Source organism: Vanacampus margaritifer, chromosome 2 (assembly GCF_051991255.1).
Source record: "Vanacampus margaritifer isolate UIUO_Vmar chromosome 2, RoL_Vmar_1.0, whole genome shotgun sequence".
Taxonomy (NCBI): Eukaryota; Metazoa; Chordata; class Actinopteri; order Syngnathiformes; family Syngnathidae; genus Vanacampus; species Vanacampus margaritifer.
This window is the reverse complement of record NC_135433.1, coordinates 5,902,797-5,914,423: the sequence shown is the minus strand read 5'-3', so window position 1 is coordinate 5,914,423 and position 11,627 is coordinate 5,902,797. Positions and strand designations below refer to the sequence as shown.

The 11,627-nt window shown below is 44.0% G+C and overlaps 1 protein-coding gene across 2 annotated transcripts in view; it reads right to left on the bottom strand.

Annotated features, from left to right (window-relative positions):
• Positions 1 to 3,022: 3,022 nt before the first annotated feature.
• The window catches only part of acsl3b (acyl-CoA synthetase long chain family member 3b), a 22,677-nt gene continuing 14,072 nt past the window's right edge, over positions 3,023 to 11,627 (bottom strand). For both annotated transcript variants that reach the window (XM_077559136.1, XM_077559137.1), the window contains exon 15: positions 3,023 to 11,246. In XM_077559136.1, coding sequence (XP_077415262.1) covers positions 11,089 to 11,246 — 158 coding nt within the window. In that variant the 3' untranslated portion in view covers positions 3,023 to 11,088. The remainder of the gene's footprint in view (positions 11,247 to 11,627) is intronic.

The window sequence follows — 11,627 nt, the reverse complement described above, 5'->3', positions numbered from 1 at the left end:
TCGCAAGACAAAACAAAAAAACTGACCAACTTGAAAAAGAATTCAGATATGGCATTGATGAAGATCTGTTAAGCTCAACGCTAACAAACAATGCAAATTGCCAAAGACTATCAGGCCAACGAATGGTCTTGTTGCGGTGTTGCATCCCTGTAAGCATGTGGATAGAATAGCATATATTCTTTATCCTCTGTGAAGAACGATTATTATAACTGCCGTTTTCTGAGCAATTGTGACGATCTCCTTCATGTAAGGTATATCAATATGTCTTATACTGCCTATAGTTTCCTTCCTGTGTGTTTATAATGCCAAATATACTCAAATATTCCGCCATCTACACAACAAGAATATTTTAGGGCTTGCACTTTAGCCCTTGGCTAGTGAGTGGAAAGGTCACCTGACTCACCTCTACTCTCCACTTTATTGGCACTTGTTACCCGCTAATGCCAGTTGATCCCTTTGCTCCGACGCATCTCACTCTGGCAGCTCCGCCATCATTCGGGCCCCGGGATTTAATTATCGTCTCCCCCGGCCGACGCCGCACCGACCCGCTCTAGTGGAGCTATACTTGCGAGCACCTCTGCTCTGAGTCAGAGTAAGCGAGAGGGCGGGGCGAGGAGTCGGACTCGTTACATTAGTAGCGGGGGCAGCAAAACGGAGCGAGCGCATTTATTCAATCTGAAAGATGTCCTTCCGGTTCCCTGCGGTCTTCGTGGTGCACTCGCTCTGCCTCGCCTTGTTTCGAATGAAGGGAGCCAAAGAAGAACAAGAGGATGCTTCAGTCGAATGAATAATGATATCACGTAATTAAATGCGAGACTTTAAGGGGCTATGTCTGCTTTTATGAACATAATTGAAAATCCATAGTAAGCAGACTTGGGGAGTAACAGAATACATGTACCGCCGTTACGTAATCAGATTACCCCAAAAAATTAACTGTATTCCGTTCCGGTTACAGGAAAAAACATGTAATCAGATTACAGGTACATTTATTAAAAATGGAGACTACTTCAAGGGATTACAATTTCTACGATGAGAGAGAGTGCAAAAGAGAGCGAGGGTGAGAGAGAGAGACAGAGCGGGACCGTTGCTACATGTCGGGGAGGTGGGGACGAACAAACTGATGAGTCGTGTCCTCCACACGCGGGCAGTTTGAAAAAGCTTCAAGGACGGGAGGAGGAAATGGCGACCGGTATTCACTGGAACTTTGGAGCGAAAGTTTGATCTGACAGTCCAGCGGCATGCTACGTGCTGTAGCTTCTTACTAGCTTCTTGCTAGCTAGCCCGCTAGCCTACAACCATAATGTGAGTTACACCTTCCAAACAAATCTTCCTCCCACCAATTCACTATTTAAACATCATACACAACATATACACGGCTAAACTTGTGACTGGGATAAAAGTTCATTTTGCAGTTGGTGTCATAAAATGTCATCCTCATTGGATGACTATCTATCTATCTTGAGCATACTCAATATTAGAGTAATCCAGTAATCCAAAAGTAATCCAGTTACATTACTTTAATATTATGGTACTTGGATTACGTTACTAACTACATTTTTTAGCGGGTTATTTGTAACAGTAACGGATTACTTTTTAAAAGTAACCCTCCCAACCCTGATAGTAAGTAATAATATTAGTTTGAATATATTGTCACTGTCAGGCAGAACGCTGCTGTGAAAATATGGTCAATAAAATATATATATATATTATATATATATATATATATATTTTTTTTTACAAAGCGATACTCTTGCTCTGTCCCCACGTCGACTGTTATTTTTACGCATTAGGAATTAGCCAGAGCAGCTAACAAGAGCGGCTAACACAAATTAGTCGGAGCCATAAAATGGAGTGGCTAACATGAGCGGCTAGCGATAGGAGCTAGTAAAAAAATAAATAGTAAAAGCTCGCGAGAGCAAAGCTGAAGGTGAGAAGCGATGGGCCCGAATCACGGGAGTTAGTGACGACCACCTGCAGGCCCGAGCTGTGGAAGGTGAGCTGCGGTCGACCCATTTGGTTCGACACGCGATGCCTGGCTAACTACATTCACGAAATTGTCCTTTGGGCATCCGTAGCAGGAAGATGGCGGCCAAAAATGTATGGCAGTCAACAGCCATGTAATATAAATAGTGATTACTAGACCTACGATTACTGTATATATATAAAAAAATATATATTTATGCGATACATTTTTTTGCACACTATTGACATAAACAGTTAGTTTTTAAAATGAATTATTAGTTCACCACTAGATGGCGCTATGTGTCACTGAATGTCCCTTTAAGCTTTTTAGAAGTGTGGAAAACACTTTTAAGAATACATTTATGAACTCTTGAACCCTAGAATTGCCTGAGAAGTGGCTTGTTCCCGGACTCTGCGGGAGCCGTGCAGCATTTTGCCACATCAAGTTTGAGAGTTGGGAACATTTTGTCAAATTGGATCACTGTAACGCTACCACGAAGGTAAGTTGACGTATTGATTCATTTATGCCTTTTTCATGGCTCTAAGACCTTTGGAGAAAAAAAAGTATACAACACTTTTGCCACTCGCTGCCGACTGAAAATTTTCAATCGACAGCATATGGCAGATGGATAAAAACGGGTGGATTTTTAATTTTTGTGCTTAATTCATATTAGACCAATAATAGTGTCTTACAAAAAATACATACAAATATTGCCACCATCTTTACCGTTATTAATCATATTATGTGAAAATTAACAGTTGCAACTCACTAGTATTCATTAATAATATAATTGATTTTCTTCATCTGCTTTTTTTTTTTGTGTGTGTAAACGCGTCAATGAAAAACTCGTCTATTTAATAGAGATTCTATTAAGCTCTGATTGAAGGTCGCACCTTGGAACGGCGCGTTCCGTTGCCGTCGATATACCACATATACACACACACACACACACACGTTCGATGGCCTTTGTTGCCATAGGAACACCAGTTTGAGGATGATCGTCGCATGCCGCGCCTCACGAGGTGCCACACAAAGAGCACGCAACTCTACAGCACAAACTTTAAAACAAAACATTTTTATTACATAATATTCAAGGCCAAATTACAGAGCTGAGGAAGCGGACGCTTGCTTGAAAGGCCCCTCTCCCCCCCCCCCCCCCGACATTAAGGAAGAGTTCAATACTGTACAGCAAACATCTGCTTATTCACTATTCATATTCATATTATTATTATTTTACTTGTCCACTATTATTCCCTGAAAATTTAGCAATTTGTGTTTTTGTCGCTCTTTCTGTAACACTCCAAGATGCCACAAGGTGTCGCGAAAAAAACCTGTCTAAAGAGCAACTAACTGGTCTCAAGGACGTTCAAAATAAAGTCATGAATGAGTTGGAAAAGCAACGTTAACTCATTCACTGCCATTGGCGGCTAGTGACGTCAAAAATTCATTTGAGTTTCATATTGTTTTCCACTTTTGTTAACAAGAGTATGAAAACCTAGGAATTTTTTATAAAATCTTAAATTAACTAGTGAAGTCACGTGATTAATAACAAATTAAAAAAAATAATCACCTGATGCCACTGATTTAAAAAAATATATATTAAAAATTAGGGGCGTCGATATATTTTTTTTATTGTAATTAATCGCATGACTTCAATAGTTAACTCACGATTTATTACAAATTTTATATCTGTTCTAAATGTATAAAAAAAACTAAACTAAAAGAAAACAAAAGTGGAAAAAAATGTGCAAGTAATAGAAATAGTTCAAATGAATTTTTGACGTCTATAGCCGTCAATGGCAGTTAATGAGTTTTTAATTTTGGGGACGGTGTCGTTGATCACTTCCATTTTTTCTTTATTTATTTTTGTCAGGGCCCGGTACGGAATGCATGGCAGAAAAGTACGTTTGAAAAGACAATAACCTCCCCCACTTCCTCCTCTTCTTCTTTACTACAACATGACTAAATGGGAGACGAGGAAGGGGGCGGGGCAGACTGGACTTGTGATGTCACATTCGTAGGAGCCCCGAAGACAAGCTCGCGTGTCAGAAGGCAACAAAAACATACAAGCAAAAGTAAACAAGCAGAATTTGCATTCTAAAACGTCTCAAGTTCAGTCCATGAAGGAACCCAATCAATTTGGTTTTTGGGGGACGAGAGACAACCAAAATGTCCCTGGCGTGATGCAACACAGAAAAATATCATCACCATAAAAGCTACAGTAATTAATGTACATGAATTTAAATATGCGTTTTGCAGAACCTTTTTTTTTTTTTTAATATATATATTTATACACAATGCACTTACAGCATCACACATGAATTTTCAAAAAATCTTACATGAAACATGAAAAAAATAATAAAATCACACCACACGTGAGATTCATTCAATAACACAAAGGAGTGTCTAGAAAGCTCGTTTGGCCATTCATTGGATTTCCAGCTTGAAGTCCATGTACGAGTACACAAAACGGCTTTCCATCGGAGTGTGTTCATTTCCTCATACCGCTCATTTGATACAGCTGTGCACACGCTACAACGCCAAATCACCAATATTCACCGTCTACTACGGATGGGCATCGATTAAACTTCATTTTTACTAAACACATTTTCAATAAAATTCTGTTTTTATGTGTTATTTGAGCAAAAATAATGTCCCAGGGGTTATTTCACATCATCGACAGAATTCTTTCCGGATTAATTCATCCCTTCAAGTCTTCCAATACAAGCAAAGCATAGTAACGCAGCAACACGTGCTTTTCAGTGTCTCTCTACCATCCTACACTTTACGCCTACGTGCTCCTATGTCGTTCTACTGGACTCCTACTACACCGTTTGAGAACTGCCTTTTAAAAACAAAAGTTCCATTAAGGGGATGCAGTCTTTTCTCTTCTTTTGAAATGTTCCTATATCATTTATACTAAAACTGGAGTATAAATATTGCACAATCATTAGTATTATTTATATTCACAGGTAATAAAAAAAAAAAAAAGCCTGAGGAGGGAATATAAACGTCCTTGTACAATTAAAATAAAAGATAGTAGGAGGAAAGGCAACGTAATAACAGTACATTCCCTTGAAGACATCCATTCCAACGTGATAGTTAAGTGAAATGCTTCATTGGTAACTTGAACGTGAAATTTTGGTGGTGGGAAGCGAAATGTCCATGCCCAACCCGACAAGAAGAATATAACCAAAAAAACGCACCCAAAACCCGAAAAGGCCTATCGTGACGTGACGTCAACAGTAAGCTAATTATGCTGTTGCCTAAGAAAGCATGAAGAAGAAGATAACGTACTAAGTTAGCCGCAACCCGACATGGCGCATCGTGATGATGAACATAATGTAGTAAATTAGTTGCTACTCGACAAGGAGCATCATAACACAGATTACAGTAAATTATCCACCACCCGACAGAATATAACGTACGCTATCCACAACCCAACAAGGCGCCTCATGATTAAATTATAACACAGTAAGTTACCCGCAACCTGGCAAAGCGCATCATTAAAAGAGGAAGATAACATAGTAAGCTAGCCGTAACCCGCAACCGGCGCATCAAGATGAAAACATAATGTAGTAAGTTAGTTGCGACCCGACATTGAGCATCATAATAGATAACAGTAAGTTATCCACAACCCGACAGAAAATAACGTACGTTATCTACAACCCGACGAGGCGCCTAAAACTCGCCAAGGTGCAGCATGAAGAGAGGAACGCAGCGTAGTAAGATAGCCGCAACCCGACTGGGCGGACCACAATGAGAAGAGAACATGGTAAATTTGCCCCAACCCGATAAGGCGCATCATGACTACAGGTTACCCGCAACCCGATAAGTCGCTTTCTCCCGTGAACATAACACACTCAGTTAGTTGCATCCCAACAAAGCGCATCATGACTAGAATATAACAAGAAGTTACACACAACCCGACAAGGTGTATCATGACTAGAATAACAGAACGTCATAAGCTATCCACACCCCGACCGACCTGGCGCATCTAGATATGAGTAACATAACGTAGTTAGTGGCAACCCGACAAGGCGGCGGCGGCGCAGGACGAGAAACACATATACTGAGCTAGCCGCAACCCGACAGGGCACACCATGTTTAGAAGAATAGAAAATAAGTTACCCACAACCCGACAAGGTGAATCATGACGAGAAACTATATTTGGCAGGTTTGCCTCAACCTGAAATGGCGGAATCATGATGAGAAGAACGTAACGTAGTAAGTTTGCCACATTCTGAGAAGGTGCATCATGTTGTCAAGATAACATAGTAAGCTAGCCCCAACCCGACAAGGCGCATTCCGACTAGAAAATTAGAACGAGTTACTCGTAACCCGACAGGCTGCATCATGATGAGAATGTAACATAGTAAGTTTATCATGACAAGGTGCCTCAATTTTACGTTAGCCGCAACCCGACAAGGCGTATCATGACAAGAAGAACCTTGTAGTTTTCTAAGCATGAATCAAACTGGCAGCACGCAGGTGGAAAAATGACACAAAAAAGGCCGAAGAGCAAAATGGACACTGCATATACAGAAGGCAGTTGTCAAATAGGTAAACACATACTCAATCAAGTAAACAAACTTTTGCGACATCGACCTAAAAAAAAAATTGCAATCTTCTTTGAGTCTTCAGAGGAAGGAAACATACAAAACACAAATGCGCCAACGTAGAAAAAAATATGAAATAAGAATAAAACCCTCAAATAAACACAAACAATTGACTGATCTCTCATGGCTTTGCAACTCTTTCTCCACAACTAAAAAAAAGACAAGAAGCAACAAAAGGATACAAATCTCGACTATTTGGAATGAAAAATGATCAGAACTGAGCGAGAATTCTGAAATTTGCAAATGCTTCTCACTAACTAAAAACTAAACAGTTTTTCCCCCTAAAATGTTTACGCCAGATATTTTACACTAGAAAAAAACTCACCAAACAATAACATCACGAAAAGTGAATGCAAAGGTCAGTTGCCATTTTGATGAAGATTTTACCTGTAATTGTTTTGTCGGTCATTATATGTCATTAGCATAGATAGGTGACCAAAACTGCATTACTGATAGTAAAAAAGTGTTTCTATTTCGACCCTCCCGGTTTTCTGTGGCTTCACTCATCGTCTCCCCCGAGGAAGCCCTTAGAAAGGCCGAGCCCTCAGTGTCGCTTGATGGACAAACTGGTCACTAAGTCGCCCTCTCGGAAGGAACTGTGTCACCTCCCTGTGGTTCCGGGTCAAGTTTTCGGTTCGTGCTAATGAGGCAAGGTGTAAGTTTGCTAGCCTTACCAGGCCCTATGCGGCGTCAAACTCTGGTGGAGTTGCTCTCCCGGCCGCCCCTCCTTTCGGCCTACGGGGGGGATACGGACCTCGTCGTCACGGGGACATGTCGCGGACGCCCCGTGACGTTCGTCCCTCTGGCCGAGGGCCCCATGGTCAGTCCCTCCCGGACCCCTAATTCCGGGAGGGCCAGGGATTGAACCCGAGGGTCTGGCAGTCGGTTAGTTTTACTGTTGCCAGCTCAACTACTGGGCTGCCCTGGCTTCGGACCCATGGGTGCTTTCGACCTCGTCTCATGGGTAGAGTATTCAGTTCCGCCGGAGGAAGCCCTTAGAGAGGCTGTGAGATGCCCGAGCCCTCAGTGTCGCTTGATGGACGAACTGGTCACCAAGTCGTCCTCCCGGAAGGAACTGTGTCACCTCCCTGTGGTTCCGGGTCAAGTTTTCGGTTCGGCAGCAACAGGAACGCTGGAACGCAAAATGCGTGCTAATGACGCTAGGCGTAAGTTTGCTAGCCTTACCAGGCCCTATGCTGCGTCAAACTCTGGGGGGGGGGGTGGGGGGGCTGCTCTCCCGGCCGCCTCTCTGTCGCACACTATGCAGTCCTTTCGGCCTACGAGGGGGATACGGACCTCGTCGTCCCTCATGGGGACATGTCACGGACACCAGTGAGGTTCGTCCCTCTGGTCAAGGGCCCCATGGTCAGCCCCGAGCTTCACACACGACGCCTCGTCCCTCCCGGACCCCTAATTCCGGGAGGGCCAGGGATTGAGCCCGAGGGTCTGGCAGTCGTTTAGTTTTCCTGTCACCAGCTCAACTACTGGGCTGCCCTGGCTTCGGACCCATGGGTGCTTTCGACCTTGTCTCATGGGTACAGGATTCAGTTCCGACGGAGGAAGCCCTTAGAGAGGCTGTGAGATGCCCGAGCCCTCAGTGTCGCTTGATGGACGAACTGGTCACTAAGTCGCCCTCCCGGAAGGAACTGCGTCACCTCCCTGTGGTTCCGGGTCAAGTTTTCGGTTCGGCAGCAACAGGAACGCTGGAACGCAAAATGCGTGCTAATGACGCTAGGCGTAAATTTGCTAGCCTTACCAGGCCCTATGCTGCGTCAAACTCTGGGGGAGCTGCTCTCCCGGCCTCCCCTCTGTCGCGCACTATGTAGTCCCTTCGGCCTACGGGGGGATACGGACCTCGTCGTCCCTCATGGGGACATGTCAGGGATGCCAGTGAGGTATGTCCCCACACACGACGCCTCGTCCCTCCCGGACCCCTAATTCCGGGAGGGCCAGGGATTGAGCCCGAGGGTCTGGCAATAGGTTAGTTTTCCTGTCGCCAGCTCAACTACTGGGCTACCCTGGCTTCGGACCCATGGGTGCTTTCAACCTTGTCTCATGGGTACAGGATTCAGTTCCGACGCCGGCCCCCTCTCTCACCGACCGGGTCAGAGAGACTGTCATCAGTGACCCGGAAAAGGCGCTAGGTGTCAAACTCAGGTCCTGATATATGATCAGCTCATCAGCAAGCTCTGCATAAGCCTGATAACGAATCCTGCTGATTGGAATCAGCTTGTGTTGGAAGAGGGAAACCTCCAAAACCTGCAGGACTGTTTGACACCTATGCTTTAGGTCAAGAGGTAGCGACCCTCCTCGCCAAGTCCGCTATCAAAGCAGTGGATCCCTTGGCTCATCCAAGCAGGGGGATTCTACTCCCCCTACTTCCTACGCCCCAAGTCTTTGTTGTCCTGTGAGGACCGTCCATCCTTGCAGCTTTTTGTGCCTTACGACGGCCCGAATAAAAGGAGCTGCTGTTTCCAAGCAACGCCTCTTCCATTGGATCGGGGAGGCGATTCGGCAGTCATATCGGGTCTCTGGTCCTTCCGTCCTCCTGGGGTGCGCAGTCACTCCACCAGGAGTCTGTCTACGTCATGGGCGGTTCTGAAAGGGGTGTCCTTGGAGGACGTCTGTGCGGCTGCTTCCTGGTCCTCGCCTTGCACGTTCTCGAGATTCTACAGTTTGGATGTCACATCTCCTCATCCACTGAATGTGGTTGGCGGTACAATTTCCCGGGTCTATGTGACATCGCTAGTATTCGGCGTTCCATGCCGGTCCAGCAGCGCCACCTGGTGGTCGGGAGGGACGAAATAGAACGACAGTTCTATGAGTCCCGAACGACCGCCAGCATTGCTTGTCACTTGCAGCCCTCGTGTTTTTGAGGTTTTGAGAAACTTGGTTCCGGTTCCGATCCGCTTTTATACTTGAGGATCGCGTCAGGCGTAACCCTGGAATTGTCCTTTTATGAATTCTTCCTCGAGTGACGCATGCGCGTGGGGGGGGGGGATTTCCGTGCTGTTTCAGCACCGGATCGGGACTCATAGAACCGTAGTTACATACGTAACTGTCGGTGTTTTTTTTGTTTTTTTATCGATTAAGTGAAATTTGAAATTCACTAAATTGGACAGAAAAATATTAACTATGTCTATGCCGGCAACATATAATAACAAGCAAAACAATTAAATGCTCCTTGACAGCAGCAGGTACAAAATGTACCTAATTTTACTATCCTGTTAAATGTTAAAAATGTCTCGATTCAGCTTACACCACCAGTGGTGTCCAAACTACTGCCTGGGGGCCATTTGCGGCCCATCATCTATTTTATAGCGGCCCTCACCATATCCAAAATACAACAACCTGTGTTGAAAAAGTGTGTAGGATTATAAAGCTTTTCTAGATATGCACAGAAACTATTGAGAAGGAAAAAAGTAACAATATTTCTTCTTACAATGTCTCATTAATTCAAATATTTCAGTTTTCAGGAGTAAAAATATTTTCCGCCACTTAAGTCCGTGTCAAGGTCTGATTTGTGAACATATCACATTAGAGATGAAATAAGATCTTAAACTGCTTGAAAAGTTGTCATCTTATTACCGATTACTCTTACTTTGATTCTGGATGTGGAGATCTGCTCAGGGCAGGGGCGGATCTATGTGGGATTTGGGCTGTGGGCCAGCCCAAATCATAGAAAAGTACAAACTGCTGTTAAAAAAAAAAACAGGAGTTAAAAAAAACATCTTCAATATCTATAATACAGTTGCTTGACTTGGTTTTTAGCACGTTTAATAAAGTTGGACAATGTCAAAGTGACCCTTTGGTCCTTTGATTTCTTGTATGTGAACCTCAAAGGAAAAGGTTTGGACACCCCTGGCCTACAATCTTTCACTTTATTTTTTAATATTGTAATATTATTTTGTTTTTGTTGTGAAAAAAAATAAAATAAAAAATCACTACCAATTTTTGTTTGGTGGTGTGCTGTGAGATTTCCCAAACATAAAATGTGTGCCTTGGCTCAATTCAAGTCAGGAATCTGTGACGCTTAGTGTTCTCTCTTCTTATTGTTGATTCTCATTAACGACTAATAAAGACGGAGCAGGTGGATTTAAAACCCCCATATTGACCTTTAGTTAAAAAGGTGCCACTCATACGACCACATTTCTCCCTCGAGTTTATTTTGTCCAAGGCTATGTGGTCGGGCGGCTGTCTGACGCTTAACTGCGTGCGTACGTCCAAACCTGATATTTGTCACCCTTCGTGAAGAAGTCCGCGCATTGGCCTGGTTGCCGCGGCAACTCCGAGAGAGCTGGTCGGGAGTGCGAGTCGCTGGTTGGATGGCAGTCAGAATTGCCAGTGAAGATGGATTCTTCGCGTGATGATCAATAGGGGGAGGGGGGGGGGGTGGTTGTCTGTCTTGTGTTTTGATCTAAAGTGTAACCCCCAAGTTGTCCTTTCGGGGGGGTGGGGGGCTCGGAACTGCTCGTGTTAGTACGCGCGCTCGTGCGCGTGCATGTGTCATTTCCCTCCGTACATCCTCTCTATGTCTTCTTGGTAGTGCGTTTTGAGCTCTTTGCGTTTCAGTTTGAATGCGTCCGTGACCAGGCCAGTCTCTGGCGTCCAGGGTTCGGCGCTCAGACGCACTTTTTTGGGGATCTCGAACCGTTCCAGCTTTGCTGTGTGAGAGAGAGCGAGAGGGTTTGTGAACTTGATGGTCGAAGGGGTGTGATCATACAAGGATTGTTACGCATTTTTTCTTCTTCCTGGAAACGATCGTTATTTACTGAAAATCTTGGCTATTTGCTATTTTTTGCTCTCAGGCAATTGACGTTCTGATTTGGCGCCATCTGGTGGGATGTTAATGAAATTCTTAATCGCCTGTATTTAGAATGTGTCAGAGTGTCCCAACGTTTATTATTGTGCGTAAATGCCAAGGTGAGTCTATAACATTTGTTTATATTTGTTTGCCCATGTCTGATGCAACGTCAGCTTGTGATTATTTAGTATTACTTAGGCTAGCATGCTAGCTAATATTACTGATGAGCCTCATGTGCAGG